Source organism: Chinchilla lanigera, unplaced genomic scaffold, assembly GCF_000276665.1.
Source record: "Chinchilla lanigera isolate Chin_1 unplaced genomic scaffold, ChiLan1.0 scaffold00029, whole genome shotgun sequence".
Classification (NCBI taxonomy): domain Eukaryota; kingdom Metazoa; phylum Chordata; class Mammalia; order Rodentia; family Chinchillidae; genus Chinchilla; species Chinchilla lanigera.
Genome location: NW_004955430.1, coordinates 2,360,566 through 2,376,004, shown reverse-complemented (window position 1 = coordinate 2,376,004; position 15,439 = coordinate 2,360,566). Strand labels below are relative to the sequence as shown.

Genomic DNA, 15,439 nt, shown 5'->3' with positions numbered 1-15,439 from the left:
TGGGCCTTCAGCCCCAGGCTCAACCCTGACGGCCAGCCGAGTTTAAGAGCTGCACTATTTGTCTTGTGGCTTTGGGATCAACCTCTCTTTCATTCAGAGACCTGGGGAGAGGTCTTATACCCAGTAAGTCCCGGAGAGAGCAGCCCCAAAGAGAGGAGCCATGAGTCCCTAGTACTTTGGGCATAAGCCCCATGTCCTTAAGGTGGGAAGCTGTTGGCCAGTGAGAGGTATGCCCTGGCACTGGGAGGCCTTTTTACTCTTGGAGCATGAGTCATGTCCCCCTTAGCTCTGTGACCCCACCTGGTCCTGCCCGTCCTCCTCAGATCTGCCTTGACTGCGTGTGCTGGGCGAGAGGGACTGACCACCTTGCAGGATGCCAAGGGATGGCACTGTGTCCAGCCCACCCTGAGACCTGCCCCCTGCCACTGTGGCAGTACCTGGGTGTCTGAGAACAAGAAGGTGATGGGCAGGTTGTGCAGGCCAGCTTTGAGCAGGACCTTCTTGACATCCTCACGCCACTCGGACATGCCGTAGTTCTTGGAGAGCTCGATCTGGAAGCACTCGTACTCAGCCCTGGAAGCGGGAGTTCGAGTCAAGCCATGCCAGATCATGATGAGCGGCGGGTGCTCAAACTCCATCCAGCCATCTGAAACCTTGCTTTTATCTGGGCAGACTTGCAGGCCCTCCAGGCCCTGGACCTGCTCTCTTGCCCCTAGACCTTTGCTCAACCTATTCCCTCAGCCTGGAATAGCCTCTCCTTCTATCCTCCCAGCTCTGATTCTGGGAGCAGGCCTACAGATACCTCCTCCAGGAGGCCCTCTAGGATGCCAGCATCCTCCCTCCCCACAGCAGCGCAGGGCACTGTAGCTGCCGCTCCTGGGAGTCCAGGTCCTGTCCCAGTCCTTCAGAAACCTGTAAGCCTCAGGGTTCCACTGTGGAAAAGCATCAGTCAAGCTTCCAGTCTGCCACCAGCTGCCCACTGCCCACCATGCCTAAGGGTCCTCACATGTGTGAGGCGAGCCGCGTGAGGGAGCTGCGGCCACTGCCACCCACGCCCAGCAGGAGGGCGTTGCCTAGTGCCTGGCGCAGAGTTCGGCTGATGCGGCAGATGTGGCTCATGGCGTCCATGAAGAGGACCAGCTTCAGCTTGGCTGTGTTGATCTGGTTGTAGTCCTCCATGTACTCCTCAATCACCTGCATCATCTGAGAATGGAGGGGGTGTGGCTGGCTCTCCACTGTGGGGTCTCCCTGCCTCTCCACCCCCCTGCTCTGTCCTGTCTGGGAATCGCACAGTGGCTGACCACTCTGGCTGGCCAGCTGCGCGGGCTCCCCAGCAGGCTTGAATCCAAGCTGGAGCCTTGAACATTTCCAGGCATTGATGAACTGGCTTACGTTGTTACTTGAAACGCTGAAAACCCCCCATATCGCTCCATGTGTAGAAGCCAGCTCTGCCCCTGCCAAATTCCCTATGCTGTTACATAAACTCCATCACTCACCTCTGTCTCTTTAGTAGACAAACTAGAATATTTCTTGTTTAATGGTGCACCATGAGGAATCTGTAGACCCCTCTGCTTGTAAGGTTCCCTGATAAACGCTTCAGACTGATCACCCTAGGATCTGTCACTCTTTTCTTTGGAATCCCAACTGGCCATATTGGAATCTCCCTGCTGTCACTTGTGCAACTCCAGCTATAGTTTGGCTGGTTGGAACCCTGTGTACCAAGGCCCTTCCTAAGGAGATATTCACCCCTCCCACAGGAAGCCCTGCTCTTTCCTTGCACGGAGCAATGCCAGCTTTGAGAAGCCAGGTCTCGTTGGGTGTGCTGACATACACTTGTAATCCCAGTTCCTTGAGAGGCTGAGATAGGAAGATCAAAAGCTTGAGCACAGCTTACACAACTAATGACTTATGGAGACTCTGTCTCAAATAAAAAATAAGGACTGAAAGTGTAGTTCTGGGCCCACTCTCTACAAACCAGATCTTCCTGAAAGGGGCCTGATGTACTAGACATGACTAGGCCTGAGGGTCAGAGCCCTGGTTACTTCCTCTGGGTCCTACCAAGTTATACTGACCCTGGAACCCCAGTGCGGGCACCTGGGAACTAAGGGAAGATGTATGTGCAGAAGGAAACAACTGGGCGGCCCCCTTCCACGAGCAGCTCTGAGGCCCGCGATGGAGGCCTCAACCCTGCCTCCCTGGGTCCCAGCTGAGAGCTGTGGTCCAAGAGGCCCTGCTGTCCCTCTGTGGGTGGGAACGATAATCCCTCAAATGGGCCTAGTGTGTCCCTGTTTACAGGGTCTGTCTCGGGTGAGCCACGAGCTTGTCAGAGATGGGCAGAGCAGGGCCTGCTGGCTGCACCCATGCAACAGTAAGGCAATGAAGGAAATGAAGCCTCCGAGAGGCTAAGAGCTTGCCTGACTGTCCTGCCCGTCGGGTCTAGTGCACCGCCCTGTTAGCAGTGTCTGCAGAGGGCCAGCACCCCAGCGGGCAGACTGAAGAGGGCCCACTGGGATACGGCACCAGCACGAATCCCCTCACCTTTTTCTCATTGGTGATGAGCTCGTAGGACTTCACATCTGAGCCTGGTGACATGAAGTCCCCATAGAGAATAGGCTGGAAGATGCAGACCTCATCAAAGGTCACCTCCCACTGCTCCATGTGGCTCTTGAGTAGCTGGTCGAACCAGCTGCGGTCCTCCTCATTGACCAGCCGGTCGCGGAACACGCGGCAGTTCTCGTGATACCACAGTCGTAGCAGCTGCACCTTGTCCTGCAGGCACCCAGCGATCAGGGGCCAGGGTTAAAGGGGACGGGGAGGAGCTGCAGTTCCTGGGCCCCTGAATGGGGCCTGACTCTCCCACCTCAGCCCAGCTGGGGCCCCAAGCAGGGGCTGTTGGGAGGTGACCAAGGACTGAGCGAGCCGCTCAGTGCTACCTGGGCTTCCCCACCCTCAGCCCCAGGCCCAGATGCCCAAGTGTCACTGGGTACACAGCCCCAGTAGCTGATCATGAGCACCTCAAAGTCGTTCTTTCCCCTCTTTTAGCTGTCCAAGCCCAAACCCAGGAAGGAGGTCTGATTCTCCTTACACCTTTCCTGACACCCCACATATAACCACTCACCAAGCCCCTAAAATCTCCTCTGAATCTGATCCCCCACCTCTCCAGCTCCAGCCCAGTTTCTCTGTCTCTCCCAGGGTGACTGGACCACCCATCAGGAAGCTCCTGGGCTCTTCTCTGACTCCTTTGATTAGTAAGCTCAACAAGGCCAGGGCCGGCTGCTGTCCTGTCTCCCCCTCTCCCCAGCCCTGGGCTGCACATAGTAGCTGTCTGGTCAGTGGGTCCACATGGCTCCCTGCCATCCTTAGGACAAAAGTTGAGCTCCAGGGGCTGGGGATTTAGCTCAGCGGCACAGCGCCTGCCTGGCAAGTGCAAGGTCATGAGTTCGATTCCCGGTACCAGAAAAAAACAAAAACAAACAAACAAACAAAAAGCTGAGCTCCAGACTGGACCTTCACAGCCTCCAGAGTCTGGCCGCAGTGCTTCCCATAACACCTGATACCTCACTCTCTGCTACATTTTCTTCTCATGCTCTTGGGTGTCTTTGGTTCCTGAAGGCACCTTGTTCACTTACACCATGCTTCTGCCAGAAACTTGCTGTTACTTACCCTGGCTCCCTCTATTGTGTGACCCCTACCCACGTCACCATTCCAGGGATCGCTTGGCCCCACAAATAGGGATCAGTTACACAAGGGGAAGTTTCTTGGAGGCCTGGAACCTGCCTGTCCAATTCCCAACAGGGCCTGCCAAGATCACGGCTGAGGAGTATTTGGGAACAAAAGCCTAAAATGGAGGGGCAGGGGCAGCAAAGATGGTGAGGACAGAGTGAGGACTGGGGAGAGCGCTCGCCAGACACTCACCTCTACCTTGGCTGGGTCAGCCATGAGCATGCCTTGGAAGACCTTGGAGAGGTCCCTCAGGTTGAAGGTGTAGTGAGACTTGGCTGGAGTGGGCAGCAGCTGGGAGGTGATGGTGGCGTATACCATGACGGTGGCTTCCACGAGAGGATCCACGAAGGGGGCGATGTGGGGGGCCCCAGCTGTGGGGACAGGAGAGTGTCCTGGGTCGCAAAGGTGGGCGCTCTCAGTGCAACCTCTGCAGATCCTAACCTCCTTGCCTTGGCTAGTGCCGGGCTCTTTCTCCAGCTGCCCCTCCTCAGCCGGAAGGCTTGGGCTCCACTCACCCCTCACCCCCATCTCAGTTGCTCCATTCTCCACAGGGGCTTCCTAATGCCCCCACCTCAGTCGGAATCTGGTGCTCTGTGCGCCTCCCTTTTAATCCTCATTACTGACCTGGCTTAGTGTGTCCTGGGGCTCTAAGATGCCTCAGTGTTGCGTGTGCTCATGGGCTCTGCTTGGTAGAGCCCTCACTGCCCTGCTGTGTAAGCTTGTGCCAAGACTTCAACCTTCCACCTCTAGGGAGGAGCCAGTGGGTCTACACAGGTGTCAAGAGTGCTTAGTGGTGGACGTGGGGTGACCTGGAGCTCAGGCCTGACCTTAGGGGCTCACCACCCTCCTCAGAGCTGCAGTTGCTTGTTCTTTGAAAACTATCCAGTTCTTTACTGCAAACCAAAATTCCTTCAGTGGGAACTTGGGATAGAGGAAGACCCCAGAAGTGGGAAAAGGCCAGAAAGGGGCAGGAGAGGGGCTTATGGGTGAGTACTGAGTACTCACGCTCAGCAAGTGGACGTTCTTGCTGGAGACCTGCACAATGAACAGGTCCACAAGCGAAGGAGACAAGGGGCCAGGTGACGAGTGGTGTGGAGAGACATGCAGTAGCAAAGAGGTGTGGGGAAGGACAAGGTCAGGCTTCACAGCTGACTCCAGAAAAGCTGAGAGGGGCCGAGCTGAAGCGGAGGACTTTCAAGCCAAGAAAGAAAGAGCGAATGCAAGCAGGCACTGTGCAACTAGAGAAACCGTGCTCCAGCAGAGGGAGTCAGGGCCAGACGCCTGGAGGCGGGCGCATGTCTGGGGCGCTGAGGAGCTGAGCTGGAGGAGATGGAGTCAGAGAGTGGCTGAGGGATGAACTGAGCACAGCTTTGCCTGCCACCTTGGGGCTTGGGCTCCCGCTGGGATATGGTTGAGCAGGGGAGGAACTTGGTCTGACTTAATGGTGTATGATCCCTTGAGATGGAGGGTAGCGAGTAGGGAGGTGAATGCAGAAACAAGACCAGGAAAGGGGCTTCTGGCAGCGGCGGGGTAAGTGCGGGCCGCTGAGCAGTGACTGATTTTGGACTCTGCAGGGAGGACCTTCGGGGCTTCTGACAGATAGGATGAGGCGTGAGAGGAAGAGGGGTGGAGGATGGTGCCAAGGTTTTTTTTTTTTTTTTTTTTTGAGATGGCATCTTGCAGCTGAGCGAATGGGAGAGGAGGTGGACATGAGGACAGGGCAGGGCCTGAAAAGAACCATTGCTATGCAGTGATGACCAACAGATCAGAGTTGCACGAGGCCACCACATGAGAGATGCCTGTGCCCCGGCTGCACATCAGCCCTGCCCTCCTACTCATACCTGCTCCTTGGAGCAGGCCTGCTTTCTTCTGAGCTCTGGCTCTTCCCACGGCGCAGGAGTTTGCTGAGTTCCTTTATTCATTCTCTCTTTCTTTCTTTCTTTCTTTCTTTCTTTCTTTCTTTCTTTTTTAGTCTTTTTGAGACAGGGTCTCACTATGAAGTTCAGGCTGGCCTTGAACTCCCAGTGATCCTCCTGCCTCAGCCTCCCAAGTTCTGGGATTACAGGCATGAGCCTTCATGCCTGGATTTTTTTTTTTTTTTTTTTTGTGAGACAGAGTCTCACTATGTAGTTCAGGCTGGCCTTGAACTCCCATGTAGCCCAGGCTGGCCTCGAACTCACAGCAATCCTCCTGTCTCAGCCTCCCAAGTGCTGGAATTAGAGGTGTGCACCACCATGCCCAGCTCATTCTTTCATCTTGCATTAACTTTGTACCCACTATCAGTCAGACACTACCCTAGGCACTGATGGCTGTAAGAACAAGGCTGAATGAGCCTATGAGGGCAGTCGCTCTGCCGCACTATGAGCCTAAGGATGGGTTCCCTGTGGACCCTGGTTCTAGCCACAGAATGCCTAAGCAGAGCTCAGGGCTCACCCGCTTCCTTCCCTGCAGCCCTGCAGGCCCCTGCTCAGCTGCACTTACGCACAGGCTCTCGGTAACTTCTTTCTCCAAGGAGTCCATCTAGAAGGAGAGATGCAGGGCTCAGAGTTAGGCAGCTAGATGTGCCCAGGTGGGAAGCTCCTGAAGCAGCCACAGACTAGCCCCTGTCCCCCCTAAGGGCAAAGATCCCCCTTCACCCCCAAGCTGGACATGCAGGAACGTCATAACCTATTGTTCCTGTGAGCAGGGCAGGACAGGCTAGAGGAGGAAATGCTTGAATTTCATCGCTTACCACCCGGCTCAGGGCCAAGTGGAGTTTGAGGTCAGATGTGTGCAGGGAAGGAGGTGGGTTGGTGGGAGACAGCATCCTGTGGGGGACTTTTCCTCAAGCCCCAGGAAGGGTCAGGCCCACTTTACCCATTTCTGTGCTGGTGGCTTTCCTGATTTATAAAAGGAACATCTTCCCACCTGAGCTTTAGGACAAATACTAATATACATATATATATATATGTGTTGAATGCTTATAGGTCCATATGTGTCTATCATCTATTCAGCCGGGCTTTCTGCCAGATGCTTTGCGTCTTGCATCTGCCTTAACCTCACAAAAGCAACTAAGGCTCAGAGCAGCTCAAGCTTGCAAAAGGTGACAGCTGAGTAAGGGTGGAAGCTGGGGCTGCTGTTCGTGATTAAGTTGCTTGGTCCTTCCCAGTAGCCACTCACCTGTCCCTGGTGTGACCTGGGCTTCTGCCTTTGCCCATGGCCTCTCTTGCCTGCACTGTACTCACCTACCCAAGAGCTCAGGATGGTGGAGAAGATGCGTTTCTTGCTGCCCTCGTCCATCTCGGCAAAGGACAGGTAGTTGAAGTGACGTGTCAGCCTTGGGGTGATGGCATTCCTGCCACCGCCTGGAGGGCCCATGGCACAGACAAAGTTGATGTCCACCAGGTTCTTGAAGGCTCCTGAATAGGAGCAGGATGTCAGAAAGGACCCTGACTGCATTATAATTTTTTGTTTGTTGGTTTTCTTCCTTCTCGTGAAGAATATATATTAAAATTATAATTTACAACAGTATTGGTATAAAGACAATAGATTTAAATTTTTTTCTTTGCCCTAAAAGCTCATTTCCTCTGATTTTCAGAGAAATGGAGACATTTTTATGGGCCCCTAAGTGCTACGAGACCTTCAGCAGCCCACACCTCTCATCTCCTGCCTAGTCCATGCCCCAGCCCGGCACATACCAATGATCTTGCGGTCGTACCAGCCTCCATGGTCCATCCATTGCCGCAGCAGCTCAATGGGTGGCTGTGCGCCATAGGTTTCCAGGGCTGGCATGTTCAGGTCATCAATGAAGAAGATGAAGGTGCGCCCCAGGGGTGGCCCAAACACACCTTTCCGCCTGTGTGGGGGGTGTGTGGGTGAGCCCAGCACCTGTGGGCACCAGGTCTTCCAAGAAATCAAGAGACAGCAAGGTGATACCTTACAAGATTTCAGCCTCAACACTGTTAGATCTCGTAAAGCCCTCCACCTTTCTCTGGGTAACCTGAGACATTATGGATGTTATGGACTGGCTGACCTGCATGTGACCTCCCTTAATGGAGTCTTGCCCTTCGGGCAGGTAGATAATAGTGATGGGCATCTGCTCAGTGCCCAGACCGGGATAAGCCTTGGAAAACCTTAGGGGAAAGGCCTTGAAACAGTCTTTAAGGGATCTCAGGGCCCCTTGGGAGCCCTGGCCTCTGCCTGGGAGGCTTCTGGTAAACCCAGGAGTATAATTTAGTGAGGAGATGAGACAGGAGCTGGTTCAGCCAGGCCCAGGACACTGGGCTGAGGAGGGAATGAGGGGTGCCCTGCCTCTTGTCCAGCTTGCTGTCGATGAGGTCCTGGGTCTGGTTGGCTGAAGTGCGGGCTGAGAAGGTGAGGAAGTGGCTGATGTACTCCAGCGGCAGGTTCTTGAGGAGCTTGTCAGAGATGGTAAGTGTCTTCCCTGTGCCAGTTGGCCCAATACACAGCACCTGGAGAGCGGGGCTGGGGCAGGCTGAGTGCACACAGAGCTGGTGCACAGAGGGGCTACCGCCTTGTCAGCATACGAGGCTAGCCATCCCTCAACGGGCCTCGGGGCAGGCTGAGGCAGGGTGCGGTGGGGGTACTCACGGGCTTGTGGTTGGTGAGCAGCATGCCTAGCAGGTAGGACATCTGCACCGTGTCCATGGTGGGCACGATGATGTTGCAGTAGTTGGTATCTGGAATCATGGTGAATGAAGCCGAGGAGTCCATCCACTTCACCCAGGCCACCTGAAACCATACATAACTCAGGATGGGCCCGGAATCTCTTCCCACCCCACTCCCTGCACTTGGCAGTGGGAGGGCAAGGAACCGCAACTGCTGGGCCTTGGCACGAGGCCCAGGTGAGGTTCTACTTCTGAAAGAAACAGGAGTACCAGTTCCTGCTCTCTGCACAGGGTGGGAGACTCCCAGCACAAACCACCAGGAATAGGGGCTCTCAGCACACAGCTGTGCAGGTGGGAGGTGGCACCCTAGGGACTATCAGCACCTGGGCCTCTGCAAAGAGGAGATGCTCTGGGAATCGGACCACCCAGATTCCAAAGGTGCTTGCCGTTTAGTTTCAACCTAAAGGAGTGTGAAGGCCAGAGTCAAGGGTACCTGTACCAGCTGGATGCGGAGAGTCTACCTGGCTGGGTCTTCCCACCCCATTGCCTACATGAATCTCTTCACCCACAGCTTTGACCCAGCTGGCTGAACTCTTGATGAGGGGGCTTATCATGGCCAAACCAACATGTCCCACAGAGGACAGTTCTGACCAGTAGGCCTCGATGTGCCATGTGAGCCCTTGGCAGGACTCTGCACAATGGCTTTCAGACCTCTACCGACCCTTTCTGTTCTCCTCCTCCGGGGCAGGGGTCCTGACCTTGGAGGAGGGCACATGGGGCACTTGCTGGCTGATAGGAGGAAGGGGGAAAATGAGGTAGAGCACAGAGCTTGCTCCTGGGTCCTTAGGGAGCTCAGTCCCTGGATAAATGGGGGCTTTGAAGTAGAGCCAAGGCAGCGATCCTGGGGCTGAACATGGACACAGAGGAAGTGCGTGTGGTGGGGAAGGGAGGCACGTTGAAGTCTCCCACCCCCGGTTCGAGTCCAGCTCTGCCACTGACTAGAAGAGTACAACTATTGTGAACCTTAATTTCCTGTCTGGAAAAGAGGCACAATAAAACCATACAGTAGGGCTGAGAGGACCCAGGAGGTGATACAAATAACCAGCTGCCTAAGACCTGGGCCACTGGTGTGGCTTTCTCTCTATGGCCCTCATTCCTCGAGGAGAATAACCACTGCCTGGTGGGGCCCTCCCCACCCTGGACCCTGGGCAGGCCTGTGGCCACCTGTTTGCCCTCCTCCTCTTCTTCGTCATCATCGTCAATGTTGCTGATCCCAGTGTCCTCCAACCTGTAATCGAACACCTGTCCCTCTCCTGGGAAGTGCAGGGTCACCTGTGGGATCACAAAGGAACGCAGCTCATGAGGCCCGGCGGATCTGCTTGCTACGGGACCTGGGTGACCTGGCCTGGGGGTGCTGCCTCTCACATTTTCACTTATCATCTTGATCCTGAGCCAGTTGCTGAATTTCATGCGACTGTTGCTGTCTCCTGTGGCACCCACACTCCAGACCAAGGAGAAGATGAACCAGGGCTCTATCAGCTCTGGGATGCGGTTCAGTTTTTCAGGGGACATCTTCTTGAGGCCCTGGGGACAGAGGGAGTAGCATCACGGTAAACGGGGGACAGCACTGGGCGGCCTAAGGAAATGGGCTGGGACATGTCATGGCTTTGCTTCTCTACAGCACTTTGGACTCAGTGGTCTCACGGCCTACGTTGAGCCAATCTTATTCCTATTTCAGAAAGCTAGACTGGGGATCCAGGGGTCTCAGGTAGCCCAGCAAGGAGAGTAGGGCAAGAGGGCTGCAGCCCCACCGTTTGGGGCTATACCTCTTTAGGCAGAAAGGGCTTGAAGAAACAGTCAAGCAGCTTGAGGAGGCTCACAGTCAGGTTGCTGTTGGTTGAGGTAATCACCTCCTTCACCGAGGAACGAACGAAGGAGATGGACTCCTACAGGGAGTAAGCACCTGGCTGTCATGGCTGGTGGGCACAGTGCCCTGCTGCCTACCTCGCTGGCTGTACCCGTGGCCTCGCTTACCTCCAGGAAGCTGACAAAGAGTGTCCTGAAATGCTCCTCATAGGGCTTTATCAAGGAAGGGAGCTTCTTTAGCCAGCACTCAACAAAGGGCATGAGCCCCAGGATGCTGGGCTCCAGGTACACCATGCCACAGCGGGACACTGTGGCCGGGGAGGCCACCGCAAGGTCCTGCACCTCGAACATCATCGTCATCGCCTGGTACCGAAATGAACCATGGGAATGGGTCAGCTGACAGAGCCAGAGAAAGGGTGTGGAGGCATGGGGAGGGGCTGACCATCCAGGCAGAGGGATCTGTGGGCAGGGCTGAAGTGGGGGTACAGGAACCCCTGGGCTGTAATGTAATATGGTAATGTGGCTGGTAACATAGTCTTCCCTGGATCCCTGAAGAGGAGCCAAAGTTGGGAGATTCCTGGGATTCTTTGGCCAGCCTGGGTCCCTGGAGACCTGGCAACCCTGCCAGGAACTGTATACTCTGCTTCAGGGCCCCCCACCGTGCACACAGCTCTGCAGTAATTGCCAGGTACTCTCAGAGCAACTCAGAGCTCAGCTCTGTACTCTCACGCCCAGGCCATAGCCCTCTTTCTCGAGAACTGCTCCTCACATGCCATGCAAGTACCTGTGGGCAGGTTTATGCCCCCTATCCCCAGACACTGGGTGTGTTGCCAGGCCTGGGTGTTTACATGGTCCAGACCGGGGTTAATATGGCTGAAGTGGGCCTGGAAGGCCTGAGGCAGCCCTCATGGAATGTCACAGGAAGCAGGTCTGCTGAAGGGACAGTGCCGAGGACGCAGGACATGGTCGAGGTGAGGGCCGTCGGGGTTGGGAAGAGGAACTGGGAGCTGAGTCTGAGCTCCTGCTGGGTGATAGCCTGAGATGCAGCTGTGGCCCTGAGAGGCAGGGGCCGAGCGGTGAAGGCTTGGCCAGCGTAGCTTGGCCTCGGAGCGCCCCCAGCTGTGGGAGAGGGTGTGGGCGGGAAGGTGGGCGCACCTCTGTGAGCTTGATGATCTCCCCAGAGCTGAGGCACAGCTTCTTGTTGTCGTCCAGCACCGTGTTCATGTTCTCGATCCAGACAGCATCGACCGGCCCGTCGAACATGTACCACTTCTTGTTGGTGTCAGGGGCGATGGCCCCCGCCCGGATGAGGGAAGGGAAGATCCCATCCGTCCTGCAGCCACCGGGGAGGAGAGGGCTGTAGGTACCAGGAGGGAGGGAGCGTACAGGGCTCCCAGGGAAGCCTGGCTGACCGACTGGGCCCCATCTGCACTTTTTTCTCCTTCAGTGTCTTCATTTTTTTGTTGTTGTTTTAACAAATTACAATAAGAAAAAGGGGACTTTTTGCCGTCACTTGGTGCAGTGAAAACAGGCTTATATCCCCTCCCTGCTAAATCCCCATGAAATCACATTAAGGTACCCCGACAGGAAAAAGGGAACTGGGGGGGGGGGCGGTAACAGAGATGGAGGAGCACACAATTCTGGAAGGAGGAAAGAGCTGGAGAAGGGTCGGGCCCTGCCGCAGAGTCAGGAAGGCTCTGACTTCAGAGGGTCCGCATGCCAAGGAAGGGCTGGGAGGGGCAGCAAAGATTCTCCGCTTAGCCAAACTGTAGTCAGGCCCCTGAACCTTCTTCCATGCCCATTTTGCACTTTCTGGTAAAATTTAGTCTCGGCAATGAGCCCTGCTAAGTCAGGGCTGGGTACCTGATCCACCCTGATATTTTCTCAGGTCGTTCATCCTGCACTTCCCCCAGGTGAGGCCTGGTCACTGGGCTTGTCTTTAGCAAGACTCCTGCATAGTTAGTTTAGGAAGAGCTCCCTTCCCACCAGTGTGTCCTTAGTAATTCTCTGTCCACAGACTCCTACCCTACTCCTTGGTTATAAATTCCCATGTGCCCCTATTCAGAGTTGAGCACAATCTCTTTCCCCCATTGCATAATCAAGTTGCAGTGGTCCCTATCCATGTGGTAATGATCCTGATAGTCTTCCTTACCATGCTTTTCTTATTTTTATTTTTTTTACCATGCTTTGAAAGGTGTCATTAAATACTTCGTTCTCGTCTGACCTGCAGATCCTCTACCCGCTCATATAACAGTCTGGGGTAGATGTGGTGAGACCCTTTACCAGAAATGTGGCATGCAGTACAGGCCCATACTGGCAAAGACGGGGGACTCTGCCTTCCCGGTGTTCAGTCCCTACATGGTCTTCATATTGGAGCCAAGTGGACACCAGCAGGAGAATGGAGACTCTTTGGAGCAAGAAGGCCCTCAGGTGCTGATGTTCAAGGCCTCTCCGCCCAGTTGCTCTTCTCTCAGTTCAATGAACTTCCCCTAAACGCACATCCTAGCTGGGACCACACCAGGCCCTCCCAGGGCAATGACAATAGCGTTTACTGGGTGTTTACTATGTGCCAGAAACTGTTCCGTGCACTTTACAGGTGTTAAGCTCATCCTTGCCTTACCATAACAATGGCGCCATTGTCCTCACTACGCAGAGGAAGGAATCAAGGGAAAGGATGGAGAAAGATCTTACACCAGGAAGTGGGACAGTGGATAGAATCTCAGGCTGCACAGCCTGAGCTCCCAATTTGCCTTTGGGGTAAGGCAGGGAGAGGAGGGCCCAGGGCCCACATACCACCTCTAGAGCCCGGGAGCAGAGTGACCACAGGAGAGCGGTTGGGAGCCACTCACCACTCATGGGTGAGCAGGTCAAACTCCCCATACAGCTGGCCCATTGTGATGGACTTGGGGTTGAGCACGTAGTAGTTGACGGCCTCATACACACCGCCACTGATGGACGGCTGCCCTTTCAGCGACGTCAGGGCGGCCGCCAGAACTCTGTAACACTGGGGAGATGGGCACCCAAGAGTGACCTTCTTGGCTCCTCAGAGAGCAGGGTCGGAGTGAGCTGGGGACCACATGCAGTGGAAGGGATGTTCTAGACGCCAAGGAGGTGCAAAGGGAGGCAGCACCCTGTGGAAGGTCATCCCTCAGGTCACTGCGCAGGCACTAGGCTGCTCTGCTTGCCACTTACGGTACTCTTGCCAGAGCCTGTGGGTCCAACAAGCATGAGGCCGTGCCGCACCACCGTGGTCTCATAGAGTTGGATGCACTTGGTCAGGAAGCCTGGGGACATGGCAGGGGAACCAGAAGTCAGGGCATGAGCTTGGGTCTCGGCTCTGCAACTGGCTTATGTGACCTTGGGTGAGTCACTTCACTTCCCGAGTGTCAGTTTCCTCCTCTGTAAAATGAGGATGGTGGTAGGAGCTACCTCATAGGTAAGGGTAGGTGAAGCCCTAAGCACACAGCCTGGTGCAGAGTAGGAGCTCCCCAGATGCCAGCCACTAAGCCATTGCTATTACCATTCCCTGACACCCTTTGGTTGGATGGTCAGTTGTCATGGGCCTGCTCAAGGTCATAGTCAACTTCTGACCGCAAACGGCTGACTGTCCCAAGCTTGCTGAGAGCACCACCTGGAGAAAGTAGGTGCTGGCCAAAGAAGCCACCAATCTAGGAACAAAATTACAGGGTTGGGGAGCTTTAGGGACAGCTGCCAGTCGCGGGCAGAGGGCCAGGAACATGGATAGGGAATGAACACTTTGCTTTGGCCCGGAGAAGTGGTGGCTCTGGCATTGCAGATCTGGGGGTCTCTGCTAAAGGGATGAGGATGGCCAGGGGTGGCCAATCAGCCAGGGGTGGCAAAGCTAACTAGAGCTGTGAGGGAGAGGAGTCTTGTTACTCAACAAGTGTGCTGGGGCCTGGGCACAGGGGGCCTGAGAAAGAAGCATTAGAGCCACATATGGCGCTGAGGAGCCATGGACAGCTTGGGGAGGGGCCTCGCAGGGCTGGGTGTGAACACTTCAGGTTTGTAGGCCCCAGAGAAAGGCCTCACGGGGCCAGCGGGTTGGGCAAGCCCTCTTGAGGAGCACTCCCACCCCGCAAAGACCTGCGGAAGGACTGCAGGACAGGAGGGAGCAGCCATGGAGGGAGTCATAGGGATGAGAGCTCAGTGTGCATGGGGCTGCAATGGCCAGCAGGCAAGCAGGGCAGAATGGGCAGAGGAGGGCCTCTGTCAGCGAGGGGTTGGTACCTGATGACCAATACAAAGAGGGCACTGGTCTTCATGTGGATAGAAGCTGCTATATCATGAGATCTCAGCGAGGGGACAGCACTTGTTTCTTATTGCCTGGGAAGTGGCAGGACTGCTTTGCCAAGAGCCCAAGTACACACACACGTGGCTAGGTGTGAGGGCTGCACTGCCCCATCCCTGTCTTTTGCCAGAGACTCCAAGGTGGCTGGAGCCAGCCCTGTCTCAGGCACCTAGGGGCCTGTGGGAAGGCAGGGGCCAGTGGCTCACCCTCCACATCCTTCAGGTTACTCTTATCACAGGCCTTGCGAATGGCCTTGTCCAGGATGCCATAGTCAGTGTCCTCCTCCTTGATGGTGGGGAACAGGTCTGACACAATCCCCGAGAAGAGCTTGAGGTCCTCCTGCAGGAACTTGGGCACGTTCACATCCCGGATGGCCCGGAGGCAGATCAGCTCCTGTAGCAGGTGCCAGCACAGGCTTCAGGACAGCAGGGCAGGTGCCCCTCCAGCTGCCTCCAGCCCTCCTGGAGCCTCTCCCTGGGACCCCTGCTGGGCAGAACTCACTTCATTCATGCTGGGGTTTTCTCGCTTGAGGTTTCCAGCAGCTGATATCACGGTCTTCACAGCTCTCATCCCGAAGTCATAGTGATCCTGTTGACACCATACAAGAAGGGCATGGGTCCTTCTCTCTCTACCTGGAACACTTTGCCTACCATCTGGTAACTGACCTCGCCTCTTCACCCAGCTTGCAGCTGAAATGCCACTTCCCCTGCACGTCCTCTGCAACCACCTGCCTGCAAGCCTGGGCCAGGTACCCTTCCTTTGGGAAGGTGTCCTTCCTAGTACGCTTCACTTTGTCATCCCACCACACTCTTGCTTTATCAGTTACCTATTCTGCATCCTCTGATCCACTCTGCCTTGGTCACTGCTAAACCTCTGTAGTCCCAGAACAGTGCCAAGGGCAGGGAGGGATTTACATTGTGTTGAAAATGTACAT

At 55.3% G+C, this 15,439-nt stretch overlaps 1 protein-coding gene across 2 annotated transcripts in view; it reads right to left on the bottom strand.

Moving 5' to 3' along the window:
• Dnah1 (dynein, axonemal, heavy chain 1) overlaps positions 1–15,439 on the bottom strand; it is a 67,543-nt gene that overhangs the window by 15,466 nt on the left and 36,638 nt on the right. For both annotated transcript variants that reach the window (XM_005387314.1, XM_013515571.1), the window contains exons 33-50: positions 15,007–15,093; positions 14,712–14,898; positions 13,389–13,480; positions 13,046–13,200; positions 11,352–11,529; positions 10,365–10,559; positions 10,157–10,276; positions 9,756–9,914; positions 9,555–9,662; positions 8,314–8,454; positions 8,014–8,174; positions 7,401–7,558; positions 6,948–7,121; positions 6,205–6,243; positions 3,916–4,094; positions 2,539–2,769; positions 1,007–1,203; positions 438–573 (exon numbers count right to left, since the gene is read on the bottom strand). In XM_005387314.1, coding sequence (XP_005387371.1) covers positions 438–573; positions 1,007–1,203; positions 2,539–2,769; positions 3,916–4,094; positions 6,205–6,243; positions 6,948–7,121; positions 7,401–7,558; positions 8,014–8,174; positions 8,314–8,454; positions 9,555–9,662; positions 9,756–9,914; positions 10,157–10,276; positions 10,365–10,559; positions 11,352–11,529; positions 13,046–13,200; positions 13,389–13,480; positions 14,712–14,898; positions 15,007–15,093 — 2,697 coding nt within the window. The remainder of the gene's footprint in view (positions 1–437; positions 574–1,006; positions 1,204–2,538; positions 2,770–3,915; positions 4,095–6,204; positions 6,244–6,947; positions 7,122–7,400; positions 7,559–8,013; positions 8,175–8,313; positions 8,455–9,554; positions 9,663–9,755; positions 9,915–10,156; positions 10,277–10,364; positions 10,560–11,351; positions 11,530–13,045; positions 13,201–13,388; positions 13,481–14,711; positions 14,899–15,006; positions 15,094–15,439) is intronic.